General features: G+C 42.3%; 1 protein-coding gene across 11 annotated transcripts in view; it reads left to right on the forward strand.

Annotated features, from left to right (window-relative positions):
- Nucleotides 1-6405: 6405 nt before the first annotated feature.
- SLC11A2 (solute carrier family 11 member 2) overlaps nt 6406-14885 on the forward strand; it is a 35917-nt gene continuing 27437 nt past the window's right edge. For 3 of the 11 annotated variants that reach the window (XM_024991780.2, XM_059886456.1, XM_059886455.1), the window contains exon 1: nt 6434-6458. Coding sequence is in view for 1 of the 11 variants with exons in the window: in XM_024991782.2 (XP_024847550.1) it covers nt 6416-6458 (43 nt within the window). In the remaining 10 variants the exon portion in view is untranslated. 11 annotated transcript variants of the gene reach the window in all.

The raw sequence follows: 14885 nt of genomic DNA on the forward strand, positions 1-14885 counted from the left end.
ATAAAACAAATAGAAAAATAAACATATTTTTTAAAAAAGTGAAGTGAGACATGAATGGTGAGTAGGAGTTAGTCAGAGGATGGGCAGAGCCAGAATGCTGTAGCATAGGCACAATATGTGAGAACACAGGGAGGTAAAAGAGAGCGTCGGTGCTTTTGGGGAGCAAAAAATGTAGGGAGTATCCTTGTGAGGCTGGTATCATACTCAGTTCACACAAAGAAATGAAACAAAGTTTTAATAATTTACCCACGATTTCTCAGTTGGCTTGACCTGGTATCCAGGTCTATTTTACCCTTAAGAGGCTGTTCTTACTCTCACTGTCCCATGAGTGTCTCTAATGCTGAGGGGGTCCCCAGTATTATTACACTGAAACTCCGGACAGATTGCTTAGAATTAGAAGAGGACGAAAGGAGTGAACCTAAGGAGTGCCTACATGTAAGAAGTAGGAGGAAGAAAAGTCCCAGTGAAGGTAGGCGAGAAAGACAATTCAAACAGAACAACTCAAACAGTACAATGTGATGGAAGCCAAAGACAGAGTTGTAAGAGGAATGGTATTTCTCCATTTCAAAGATGGAGAGAGTTGTAGAGTTAGTGATTTCTGACCCTACTTGGCAGTGATCCCATTTAGCTAATGAAAACATAATTTCTAGGGGAGAATTACAAAAGGATGGGAAAAAATAAGTGTTAAGGAAGTAGAGGAGTGCAGACCACTTTTGCAGATACGTTAATTTTTGGATACAGGAAGTCCTAAGAAGCACAGCCAAGCTTTTCGCAGTGGCAGTATTGTAACCGATAAGGTTTATCCGAGGCACGATTATCACTAATTGAAGAAAATAAATAAATAAAAAGAAGGGAAGCCAACTTCGAGATAGAGGCAGTCTGTTATTAGGAAGTGATCTTGGGATAGACACTGAGGGAAGGGAAGGAAGCAGTCTGCAGAGGAGAAGTTGAGCTGTAATGTAGGATAAAGGCTGAGCAGATCATCAGAGCTGTCCCTGGTTGGGGTGAGAGGAGTGAATCTTCACCTTCCCACATACATCAGTCATTTGATGTGGGCTGCCTGAGAAAGGGGTAAGACGTGACTCTCGAGGCCAGTAGCATTCTCATTCCAAACAGAAGTGTTAAGTCCTTCATTCTCAAAGAGAATACTTCCTGTGCATCCCAGTGTCATCAGAAGGAGAAATATTTTTAAGATAAAGACTTCATTTTATCTCTCTTCCCAGGTGGCTCAGTGGTAAAGAATCTGCCAGCCAATGCAGGAGACAAGGGTTCGATCCCTGGGTTGGGAAGATCCCCTGGAGGAGGAAATGGCAACCCATTCTAGTATTCTTGCTTGGAAAATCCCATGGACAGAGGAACCTGGCAGGCTGCAGTCTACAGGATCTCAAAGAGTTGGACATGATTTAGCAATTGAGCACACACAAAAAAACTCCATTTTGGAAATAGACACATAAATATAAACAGATATTTTTTATTATACATAAATATAAACAGATATAAACAATGAAGATGGATCATTATACTATATCTGTTTATAGTATATAACAGATATAGTATAATGATCCATCCTCATTGCTGGACAGTCATAACATATTAAAACAATGGGATGATACATTTATGGAATACCTCCTATATATCTGGCCTTTGTTAGCACCAGGTGTACAAGATAAAATAATTGCCCCTATTGAGAAGCTTACATTTTAGTGGGAGAAGAAAGCACAAAAACATTAATCCATAGGAGCTATGCTTATCTTATTTGTACTGTATCTGTACCACCCATATTCTGCCTGATATATAATTGATTTTCAATAAATATATTCAGAATGAGTTAGTGCTAGAGTAGAGTAAGAAGTGTTTGGGTAGCAGACAGAATATAGGGCTAATGCTGCCTGGAGGAGGGCATCAGGGAATGCTTCAACAGAGGGGGATATCTTAATGGTTAATGGTAATGGGCTTCCCAGGTGGCACTGGTGGTAAAGAACCCGCCTACCAATGCAGGAGGCGGAAGAGACGTCGGTTCCATCCCTGGATTAGGAAGATCCCCTGGAAGAGAGCATGACAATCCATTCCAGTATTCTTGCCTGGAAAATCCCATGGACAGAGGAGACTGGCAAGCTACACTCTATAGGGTCACAAAGAGTTGGACACGACTGAAGCGACCTAATACATACACAATAATAGTGACAATAAAAACAACAACAGCAATAATAAGTTTTCCAGGTAAGGAAGGTATATGACTATTGACATAACTGACGCCATCATGCCCAAGATGGCATCAGTTCCTTTTGTCTTTCACTGACTCAACCCAGGACTGTACTGTGCTGTGAATCACTTCTCTGTTGTCAAGTGTTTTGTAGTTAGTAGGTACTGTTTAATAATCATTTAGGATCAGGTGGCCCCTATGCTCTGCTGATCCTCAAACAATGCAGCCTTTGCTGAGGTATTCCCATGAGACTAGTTACCCATTCATAAATCTTGCCTTGGGAATGCAGGTCCTGTTTTGAGCACCTACCCCCATACTCTAGTTTAACAGTAAAATTGTCCCAGTGGACATTGTGGTGTGGAATGTAGTTTTGAGGTCTTCTGGATCATTGTTCCCCCAATCCCGCCCTGTGAGTAAGTTACCATATAATAAACGGAAACATGATTATATGAAACTGCCTGTCTTGCTTTCCTGTCTCAAGATGCCATCTCAGTTTGATGGGTGCTTTTTGTTCCCTCTGTCCTCCAACAAAAAGGGAGGGGTGGGAGGACTTAGGAGGGGGCTTCCTGGGTGGCTCAATGGTAAAGAACCTGCCTGTCAATGCAGGAGACACAGGAGATATGGTTTCCATCCCTGGGTCGGAAAGACCCCCTGGAAGAGGAAATGGCAACCCACTCCAGTATTCTTGCCTGGAAAATTCCATGGACAGAAAAGCTTGGCAGGCTATAGTCCATAGGGTCCCAAACAGCTGGACACAATTAAGTGACTGAGCAAATGTGCACGGGAGGAGTTAATATCAGGTAGTTGTTCAGGGACTACAAAAGCATGAAAAAGAATAGTGGGAGAGTGGATGGGAGGTGAGCATGGAAGGAAAAAAGTCTCCTTTTCAAATAAAAAGCACACATGATACGGATACAGATTAACATCTACACAGAAATCACTTGGCTATTGTGTTAATATGAAATGTTCAGTGAATTTACATGAATAGGATTTTACAAAAGATATCATTTCTGAGCTTGAGATTTGAATGGAAGGAATAGTTTTAGGTGTGTAAGATGGAGGTATGATGGTACGGTAGTTGGGATGCTGGCTCTTGGATCTAATAAATTTTTATTCAAAGCCTGGCTCTACCACTAACTTGCTGTTAAAGTTAAATTGAGTGAGTTACAGTCACTCAGCTGTGTCCGACTCTTTGCGACCCCATGGACTGTATGTAGCCTGCCACACTCCTCTATCCATGGAATTCTCTAGGCAAGAATACTGGAGTAGGTTGCCATTTCCTTCTCCAGGGAATCTTCCTGACACCCAGGGATTGAACACAGGTCTCCTATATTGCTGGCAGATTCTTTACCATCTGAGCCACTAGGGAAGCCTACTAGTAAGAGACATTTCTAAGTATAAAGAGAGGTTAACTTAAAAAGTATCAGCAAATACATGCTTGACTTTATCTTATAAGCTATAGACAATACATTAGAATATGAGTGAAGCCATACACCTTTTCCAAAGAAATACTGGAGACAGAAGTAGCAATAAAGTTATAAATGACAATCAACAATAAGATGAAATAATTTAGATGAAGCTTATCTCCCTCGAAGAGATGGGGACTGTCAAGTAGTCAGGAAGGAAATATAATATGCTTTAAATTTTGTATAAAAAATAATGTTCAGTTCCATGTTGCTGAACATAGTTCTGTTTTTGCCAAGTAAATCCTCTACTTCAAATTACTATCCAAATCCTTTATTAAAACTCTGCTTCTGGTGTTTGTTTTGGAATGTGTTCTTTTTTTCCTAGATTTTTAAGACTAATTTATTAATCTTCATAATTATCATATATGACACAACTAAAGACATATTAATAAATTATAACTTTCAGGGAAGCAATTTGGAAAATTGAGGTAGTAAGACATAAAACAGAACAGACTTCTTTCTTAATTATCCATACTTTGCATTCCATTGTGTAGTATTAGTGCCTCACATTCTATTTTCTGTTAACCCAAATATTTGTACAAATGGATCATTAAAAACAAAAGGTCCCAACAGAAGTTAAATTCACAGTGAGCTTTTCTGAGTCTCAAAGGAAAAGCACCTCTACAACAGTCAGTTTATCCTGTTGACTTACTAGTGACCAAATTTATAAAAGCTGCTGCTGCTGCTGCTAAGTCACTTCAGTCGTGTCTGACTCTGTGCAACCCCATAGATGGCAGCCCACCAGGCTTCCCCATCCCTGGGATTCTCCAGGCAAGAACACTGGAGTGGGTTGCCATTTCCTTCTCCAATGCATGAAAGTGAAAAGTGAGTGAAAGTGAAGTCGCTCAGTCGTGTCTAACTCTTTGTGACCCCATGGATTGCAGCCTACCAGGCTCCTCCGTCCATGGGGATTTTCCAGGCAAGAGTACTGGAGTGGGGTGCCATTGCCTTCTCCGGGAATGTGTTACTTCTATTGCCACTTCCTGATCGCTTAATTAACTTTAACTAGTTAACCTCTTTAACTAACAAATTACTCTCCCTCCCTCAGACTTAGGTTCCTAATATGCAAAATAAAAGATACAGTTCTTGCCTCACAAATTTATTGTGAACATTAATTCTTGTTTATAGCATATAAAATATATTGTTTGAGACATAATAAGAATTCCATAATGTTGTCAGTTACTATAAGTGCATTGGGGACCTAGCAGGCAAGACTGGAGCGTGTATGTTGGGAGCAGTTTTGGAGAAAAAGCCACAGGAGGACTATGGTAGAGTCTCCTTGTAAAATACATTCCTATTTCGGAAGTCCTAAACCAAAACAGGGTCTTTTCCCACAACAGGTTAGTTCTTGGGTAATGTCATATTTCTTCTTTTTTTCTTCTATTTTCCCATGAAGGGGAGTCTAACCAAGGGGAGGCGCACTTGTCTCTCTATATAGAGGCAAGAAACAGGAGCGCCACTGGGAAAGTCAGACCGAGCCTGCACAATGAAGAAACAGCTTAAGGAGGATGCCCCACAGTGTGAGCTAAGTAAGTAGCCAGCAATAAATTGAGCTCAACCCAATCTAAGGTAGTTTTGCCTTAGGAAACTTGTCTGCTGTAGAACAAGGACAAAGAGATAGGTCAAATCATAGTGAGATGACTTCTAGTCCTGGAATGAAAGGATCTTCATCTTGCGATGCTACGGTATTCTGTATAGGAACTAGAGCCTCTTGCTGGAAGATGGATATGAATTGATTGCTCTTTTCTTTCTTTTCCATTCTATGGTGTTTATATCTTTTACGCTTATTGCATGTTTTTAAGGTACTAAGCAGATTTCCCATAAAACTGCCAGAAGACTTCCTGAAGGCAGCCAGTTCTTCCTTCCAGTAACCCCCTTATTCTCCTCACTCCCTTCCAATGCCTCTCCTTTCCAGCTTTGCCTCCGGCTGGCTGGAAATAATAATCTAGGATATTTGCCTGAGGCAAATTCCTCCACCATTTTCCCCCCAGATTGAGCAATCCTGGCTTTCTCTGGATATATATATCACACACATATACATAGCAGCCTCAGGTGTTTTTTGTTTTTTCTTTAACATCAGACACTGAGTCTCGGGTTTGTGTGGCTTTGTTGTCCGCCTGTTTATCACTGATTGACCAGGCTGATGCCAGCGGGTTCTTCAGATCTCAAGGGATGGACTGGGTGGCGTTTTTACCTATACTCTGAGACTCCCTATAATTACACTGGCACTGCACGTACCTATGTGGAAAATACTCGTGGACTGTCAGGCTTGGGGTTAAGTGGTTTCACTTTACGTTTCAGGGTGCAGAGTCCTAGTGCACATGCAATCCTGGTTCAAGTGCCCAAACCAGCTTCACTCCAAGTGGGGGTGGCATCTGGGAAGGAAAGCAATTCCTCTTACTCCACCCCTTTCCACCACTTGGCACACACAGGCTTGCCTCGAGCACCCGTGAAATAAGACAGAGATGAAATCTTAGAATTAAAGTTTTCACAGGCAGTTAATTGTTCCTTAATATCCAGGAGTGGCAGATATATGATGCTTTCCTTTTCATGGAAGGTCAAAGATGAAATTTGATTATGCTTTGAAGGGTGTGGTTTGCTTCTTGAAATTCTCTGCAGTGTCTTTAACAATGTGTTGCCCAGAGCAGGGTAAGGGGCCTGTCTAACCAAGGGGAGGCGCACTTGTCTCTATATATAGAGGCAAGAAACAGGAGCGCCACTGGGAAAGTCAGACCGAGCCTGCACAATGAAGAAACAGCTTAAGGAGGATGCCCCACAGTGTGAGCTAAGTAAGTAGCCAGCAATAAGCATATAATAGCCCAGGGAATCTACCCACCAGAGCAGACCTGGAACGCGATAAGAAGGCTCCAGCCATTTTATTTTCTAGTTGCAGTACAAGTTCCCAAAGGAAAGGTTCTGTTCTGGAGGGACTTCATCAAGCCTTTCTGAAACACTCTGTATGTGTTGTAGAGAGATTCTCAGAACTAATTTGTACCTTTTCTTTTCTCCCTAGGAGAAATTCGGTATGGAAACCAGCCTGTATCGGATCACTGATGATGCTCAGATCAGTTTTTTTGGTCCCTGAATTTGTTTGTACTTTACTTGGATTTTCCTTTTTGCAAAACCCTCCTTTTCTCTTCTCTTGGACTCTTTTATCAACTAATAAAAATTTCTCCTAGCAGTTTTTACACGAAGAAACATGTTGGAGGGCTTTATGCTTTTCTTCTCTAGGTCTATGACTTGATTAGATATGCTTGGTTACCTTTAAGGAAAGCGGTTATGGGGGCGATGTGGGGGCCGGTAGAGAGAGGGGTCTAAGAATGTTTCTGCAGCTGTAAAGGACATTGTAGAAAATTAGGGTGGTTAGTCAGACTATTTTCTCCTTTCTGAAGCACCACTAGCCTGGTCGTAATCTTCAGACAAAGACTGGGATGTGCGATTGAAACTGGGAATGGAGCGGGACTGCTTTGGGGTAGGTGGAAAATAAAGTTTGGGAGAAGAAGCGAGGCAGCTGAGTAGGAGAAAGGAAAATTCATTGCCGAGACTTCGGAATAGGGCACCTGATGCAGTCGAACTGGCTGCACTAGCTGATGCTTCGCGGTTCCTCCCAGGTGTGGGGCGCTCTTGGTGGGGCAGCAGATACCATGATGTGGTTCTGGGGGCGGGAGGTGGCTATACTTGGCAGGGTGGAGCTGGAATTCTCATAGAGCCGTGTCTCAGAAGAAATGATCTTGTCTTCCAGGGCCTAACGAGGCCACGGCGAACTACAGCAGGAAACGTACTCGTCCGCAGGTTGCTGGCGGGGTGGGAGACTCCACAACACAGTGTGGGTTGGACCAGCTCCAGCACTAGCTCCGCCGCAGACAGCTCCCGCCCAGGCCTCCGTGGCCCCGCCCCCAGTCAGCCTGGAGTGGGCGGAGACTCGGGGTCAGTAGTCAGCCTGCCACGCGCGTTGGCCGCTGCGGCGAATATGGAGAGTCCAGCCAATAGGAACGTGCGGCTGCGATCCTGTCGGCCAATCGCGGGGCGTGTAGGCTGGCGTGGCGCTGGCTCCAGGGATATGGAGCCGCTGGAGCGGGGACCGATTGTCAAGTGGTTGCGGAGCCGGTAAGGTGGGGAGCGGGCCAGGTCAGGGGTCACGCGGGCGCCCCGCTTTCCCGGGCTCCCGGCGGCTCGAGGGCCAGCCTGGGACCAGGCGCCGCTGCCAGTATTTGGGGTGCGGGGCGCCAGGCGGGTCTGCGAGGGGCGGCGCGGGCTGGAGGGCCTGGACGCGGGTTCCAGACGGAGCCGCGTTCTTCAAAGGAAGAGCGAGAGGAGGGCGCCGGGAGGCGGGGGAGGGAAGCGAACGCCGGAGGTCGCAGGGGCCTCGCCCCTTCCCCGCCGCGGCCTAAAGAGACCTGAAGAGAAAATGGCTGAAGCCCTGGGCGGACCTGCCGCGGTCCCGGGACCCGTGGTCGAAGGTCTGCTGACCCCGCTTCACGCCGCGGGAGAGGCCGACGGACGAGGGGCAAGGTCCCCTCGGCCTCCTTGTTATCTTCGGAGCCCTGATGCCCCGTCCGCTTCCTGGGCCTCCCGCCGCCGCACTTCAGCGAAAGAATTCATTTTACTTCAGGCGACATCCAAGAAGGGCCTCTTCGTGTGAAGGGCCTGGACAGACCGCTGAGTCCTGCTGTGTAGATCGGTTTTAGGGCTGTTTGTGCAGCCTCCAGGCTCAGGAACTTTTGTAGGGGCAACGCACTCCGTGTGTGAGAAGGGTGGCTGGCTGCTCGACATCTGTTCGGTTTCATAGGTTCGTGCTGTTGCAGCTATGTTTACTTTTGGACGTTCTCTTTTTGTTTGTTTGTTTTGTTTTCAGTTGGTTTCCCCCAGTTCTCTTCATATATCAGACTATTTCAAAGAGCATCATTGAAGAGGTTGAATAACCTGGACTTGAGTTTTCCTGTGTGTAAAGTGAAGATACTCTCATACCGTCCACTGCTTTCAAAAGAAGTGTGATGGAGTTAAGGGAGTGTGACACCTCTTTAAAGCAAAAAGCAAAAGCAAAAATTCTATGGAATGCGAGGCAAGAGGAGACAAGTTTCCAGAAACTTTTGCTGGCCATAGTTGTAGTGAATATTGCTGCAACTAGGGGACCTTGTGTTTCTCCCGTAACTCTTGTGGAATCTGAACCCCAACTAGTTTGCAGCACTTCTGGGCTCTGTAAACCTTTGAGCAGGATTCTTAGGCTCTTTGTTCTTTTGTTTCCACATACTTAAAATGGGGATTGATAGTATCTTAAAGAGTTGGTGGTGAGTATTAAATGAATTAATACACATAAAGTGCTTAGAACAGTTCCTAGCATGTAGGACCTTTTGTTATAATATTATTACCTGTAAGTGCCTTCTTTCCCCTAAAAGATTCCACACTAAAAGAATTCTGACTTTATTACTTATTCTTTGTTCAGAATCCCCTGAGCCTATGGCCAGTGAACCCTTAGGCCTGTTTTCCATTCACATCTTGTGACTATAGACTCTCTGCTGGGTGTTTATCATTAAGTCAGGTTGGAAACTCCAGCTCTGCAGTACCGTCTGTCCATGATAGCTGTGTTGGGTAAATGAAAACCTCTTTGGCTGTTTAGTTTTTCATTGAGTAATATTTCATTCACAGTCTTGGCCTACAGACTGTTTTTTTTTTGGACCCACTACCAAAAAGGCCATGATTGCAGCACACTTGGTTCCTCAAATTTCCGGGATGGCCATGGGACTTGGGCGGGGAATTTCTGGGCAGCCTGGCTGCAGTTCTTATTAGTGAATGGGGAAGCTTGACGCAAGTCTTACTCTACTGTTAGGAAATCAGCGGTGATCCCTTGGAATACACCTCAGAGCTAAGCAGATTTGGTTCATTTTTTAAAAAAAATATTTATTTCTTTTGTTTATTATTTATTTGGCTACATCAGCTGAGATGCGCTGAGTTCTCTCTGCGGCATGGGCTCAACAGTTGCCCCACTGCACGTGAGATCTTAGTTACCCAACCGGGGATCAAACCCACGTTCTCTGCATTGGAGAGTGAACTCTTAACCACTGGACCACCCAGGAAGTCCTTGGTTCAGTTTTGACTCAATACTGGTGTTTACAAAGCAGCATCTTTTCTATTAATAATTGACTTTTAGTTCTAAGAGTTTGGGTGAGTGCTGTGAAATCAAAGACGTCTTTAGCCCCTATCTTCTTATTGTGTATGTAGATAGAAATGTCTGCTGACAGACTTAGGCTCTTTCTGTGAGTTTAAAAGTTTCTCTGAGGTTCTCTTGATACTATCTGGAAGGCTTTAATAGAAGACATTTCTGTCTTTCAGTTCTCCCCTTCCAGGAAAACTGCTGTTTACATAAGTAGCAGAATTGGGAACTAATCGCTAAATGAGAAACTTTGGATTTACAAAAAAAGAACATGGCTTACTGCATAAAGTATGCTGGCCTGTTTGCTAGCTTTTTATTAAGACAATTTAGTATTTGTGTAGTGTTGAAAGTTTGATGTTGGCTTTGTGCAAGTGAAGACCATTGTGAAACCTTTGTGCTTTAATAAGGAGGACAGGGAGTGATATCTTTAAAGAGTTAAGTGCTTGAGGCAGAGAGGGAAGCCTTTTTCTTTAATATTGTTGTCATCTTTATCATGTGAGTCTGGTTTGAATAAATATTTTGGAAAAGAGGACAGGGAGCATTTGAATGTGCAGAATATGAGGAGTTCGGAGACTGAGATCCTTGTTGTCTCAGCCATCCAATGCCATTTAGTCTTGATTATTTAACAAACGCATGTTGAACAATTAACGTTCTTGGCCCCTGGAGACATGAAGAGCCCTCCAGGTATCATCAGGAATATCATGGATATAGTAAAACAATAAATATGAATTATAAACTGTAATATCAGAATGGAATGTCAAAGAGTTGGCCAGGAATGATAAAAATATATTTATTGTCTAATTCCTCTTCCACTTTTAAGATCAGAGTAACTTACATTTTTTAATGTAAGAATCAGCTCCCAGTAAAAACTTAGATTGGGAAATTAGGGTTCTCAGTCTTGTCTTTGTTCTTATTACTAGTAGGTCATCCTGTGTGGGTATTTTTGTTTGCTTTGGTTCCATCCATTTATAGAGTGTCTATACAATTCCTAGGTAATGAAAGGAGGCTGCAAGTTAACTATTGAAATTTCAGCAGGTTCCAAAGAGTAGAAGGAGGCCTGGAGAATCTTATATATATTTTCTGTTTTTACAGATAATTTTTCTTTGCTTTAAGCAAAGAAACTTTGGGGAAAATATGTACTTAATATTGTTAAGGTCAGTCTGCATTGAGGGAGCCAGTATCTTTCATTGGAATAAATAAGTTGAATGTAATCTAATGGTAATCATTCCTCACTTCTGCCAGAGAAAAGCTATCTTAAGTATAAGGGCAAAACGTTTTTTTTTTTTTCCCCTGAGGCAAGAAGTGGGTATAGATTAGTTTAATAGACTTTCTTACTTGAGGGTAAAGCTGTCTTTGAAATTTTTGCAATGCTTGGAGTTGTGTTCTGAGATAGTTGTGTCAGGCCCAGAAGGCCAGGTTGGGCTGTCAGAGGGAAATACTACTGTAAACATCGGTCGATCGGGAGGAAATCAGGGGAAACTTACAGTGAGAGTTGGGAGGAACAAAGACCAAGCTGTAGTTTCTGGAAGTAAGATATTAGTGGCCCTGTCATGTAAGCAGGCAAGGAGGTTTGGAACCTGACTAAGCCTCAGAGGGCTGAGCAGAGAAAGTGAAGAGCCCAGTTTAACAGATACTAATTGGGCCCTTCTAATTCTGAAGTCTCTGGCTGATGAGTGATATTTTTGTCTAAAAGCACAGTACTTCTTGACAGCCTGGCCACATTTCTCCCCACTGTTATCGTCTTTGACACCCAGGCAGCTGATGTTGTTATCAACTGTACTCTTCCTCCCGGTATCTTACCCCCTCTCTCCTTTAATTGCTGCCTAACCTTTCTCTTCTTTCTTAATCATTAGATGTTCTCCATGTTAGGTTTTCCTTTCAACCATAAAACAGATTTTCAAAAGTCTAAGTCAGGTGGCAAACAGCGAACTTGGTGAGTTGAAATTGTGGTATTCTGAAAGACTAAATGAGATGTGTCCAATTTTCAGATCATTACTATGATATAAAAAGTCAGTAACATGAAAAAAAAAAAGGAACACAGTCTGTGGACCTTGTGCCAGAGAGAGAGAGATGCTCTGTAAGTGAAGCTCTTTGTACAGCGGCAGCACTGTTTGTACTCAATGAACTGGGTGTGCTTGTGTGGCTTTCAGCTTACTGAAGTATTACCCACTAGGGTGGAGAGGATTAGAGTTTCAAGGCGTTTTTGTTAACCAGAGGGGCTTTTCGCTTTGTTATTTTGTCAGGAAGTAGAGGTAATCTCTTTCCAACCTATCTTTTTTTTTCAATATGTCGATTTTATATCAAGTTCATTTTTATGAGAGAAAAATAGGATTTTTTAAAATCGAAATTTAAAAAGCAATTCCACACTTCACATCCTCAATTATAATTTAGAAATTCACATGACTTTTCTAAGCTGATTTCTCTCCCATCATCCACTGTGGGGGGAGATTTTTGGAATCAATTAGATGGATATCTTGATGGAAATACTGAGAAATGGGTGCTTTATTGACCTGGAGTGGAAAAACAGAGGAAGTTACCGTTTCTCATTTTGAAAAATGGCCAGTAGTACTCCTTATTAAAGCCTGTAGGTTCAGGGACTTGCTTGGTGGTCCAGTGGCAAAGGCTCTGCTCCCAGTACAGGGCGGGTTTGATCCCTGGTCAGGGGACCAGATGCCACATGCCGCAACTAAAGGTGCCTTGCGCCTCAGCTAAGACCAACGCAGCCAAATAAATAAATAGATATTTCTAAAAAACAAAGGTTCAGACAGCAGTGAGCTCTGTTTGAACCACGGAATATTTCAGTTTTGTTGACTCTCAATCATACGGGGGCAGGAGCTCACCTTCATGAGGAACATCTTATATAATATAAAAGCTAGATTAATAATAATGGTTTAGTAAGATTATCAAGTGCTTTAGCCTTAAAGTAGACCTTTAGAGAAAAGGGAATTTTAGAAGGATCTAGAAATCTTTATGTTTTCTTCAAGCAAATGGAATTCTTTTTTAAATTTTTTTTTTCATCACAACTCCTTTTTATTCTCTAATAAACAACTTGAGTATGACTTTTAATGCCTGTTTCTGGCAGTTTCCACTTTGTCACCAGCATGTTGAACACTGAGTATTGGCTGAGGAAGAAGAGGTGGGTTTGCCAGTCAGCTTTAAACATTCCTGTTCATATATATCTAATCAACTGATTCCATGCACACTTTTATGGTTGCCTCTATGAAACTTCTTTTCCTACTTAATGCTGTCTCTGATTTTATTTATATAATGGGGGAAAGACGGGGAGAAGAATTAGAGGACAGTTCAAAAAACAGTCCTCTCCAAAACTTCAAATTAATTTTAGGGAGACCTTTGCAACAGCTCCTAAGATCAATGAAATGGCTTGGGGTACCCTTGCTCTCTATAAGAGAGTTTTCTAAGAAAAATATTAGTTTAAATTCAAGCATTTTTTTAGCCGTGGGGGGAAAAGTTGAAGTTGTATGTATTTAATATTCAGTATTTCACACTTCCTTGTTGGCGATTTTTAAACCAGTTTTGGGCTATTCACACTGTTCTTCTAGAGTTCTTGTAAATGCCAAGAGAACACCTGGAATTACTGTGAATTAAATTTCATAAGTTTTTATAACTAGTAAGTGTTGGAGGATATAACTTTTTATTTTGATGTAATTTCAAACTTGCAGAGAAGTTGCAAGAGTAGTATCAGGGAATAAGTGCTTTCAGAATAACATGATATGATAGTAGTAAGCAGCAGATGCCTTGGGGAACATGAAAGAGGGCCATTTAACCCATTTTAGGGAGTGAAGAGGAGGATTTGCTGAGGAGGATTTTTTTATTTCTTTGGATTCAGGAGAAACTTCCAAATCACAATTTCAGAGTATGGCTGTTTGCGCACTAAGTCCAAGTAGTAGTAAGTTAAGCTTGAGGCTTCAGCTCTCTGGAAATCCACTGCAGAAGCTCCATCAGAGAGAATTGGTCCCTGAAGTGTTCGTTGAAAAACGGAAGGTTCCTGAGGTGTTTGTTGGGGAACTGAGTAAATCTGCATGATCTTTATGTTTTTAAAAAATAAATGATGCATTTACTTGGCTTTTTTTTTTTTTTTTAATTGTAAAACTGCACACAGTGTATTTTCATGAGAGGTCCTTTTGCTTGACCTCGTTTGTGCTCCTCCACTCCTTGCTCTTGGAGTTGGCATTACCAGTTTTGGGCATGTCCTTTGGATTTCCTCTGTACATGTATTTTCTCAATCTCTCTCTTTTGCTGCATAAATGATAGCATAGAGTTCTATAAATTGTATCTTTAACTTCACAGTGTATCTTGGAGACTGTTTCCTGTCAGTCCGTTTAGATCTCCCTTGTTTACAGTGTTCCATTCTATGAATGTCGTAGTTGTCTTTTGACGCTGCAAACAGTGCTGTGAGAAATATTCTTGCATATGCTGATACTTCCTGTACAAATGTTTCTTTATTATGCATTCTTAGAAATGGAGTTGCTGGGTCAAAGGATATGTAGACTTTTGACATTTAGACAGAAAATGTAATTAGCACTCTTATCTTGTAAAACAGTCTTACAACTTTTTTGATAAGGAATGGGATAAAATAGTTATATTACATTGACCCGTGAGTGCCTTTTCCCCCCGCTGCTGTCGATGGCTGTTTGATAGGAGGAAATTACTGGCTTTAAGAGAAGGTGACACTTAGTGGTTGGGGGTGAGCTAGAAAGTCAAGGCACATTGTTAATCATAACTGTCCGAGTACTGCAGGGTTGAATCTTGTTGCTTGTATCTCCACTTGATCTTTTTCTTAACGTAATTTAATGACTGAAGTGACCTGGTGGTATGGTCCTAGAGAGCAGAGTGGTCTTATATTAACTTACTGCTTCTGTATGGGTGTTGGATTTTCGTGAAAACCTTAACATTGGGCAGCACCCAGAGCCTACTGACTCTCCATTCCTTGCTCTAATTATGTTCTCTAGACACTGCAAGCAATGGCGCTTATAATTTGTTGACTCAGTGTTTTGATGAGAAATTTGGAATAGGGAATTCCCTGATAGCCTACTGGTTAGGACTC

Source organism: Bos taurus, chromosome 5 (genome assembly GCF_002263795.3).
Source record: "Bos taurus isolate L1 Dominette 01449 registration number 42190680 breed Hereford chromosome 5, ARS-UCD2.0, whole genome shotgun sequence".
Classification (NCBI taxonomy): Eukaryota; Metazoa; Chordata; class Mammalia; order Artiodactyla; family Bovidae; genus Bos; species Bos taurus.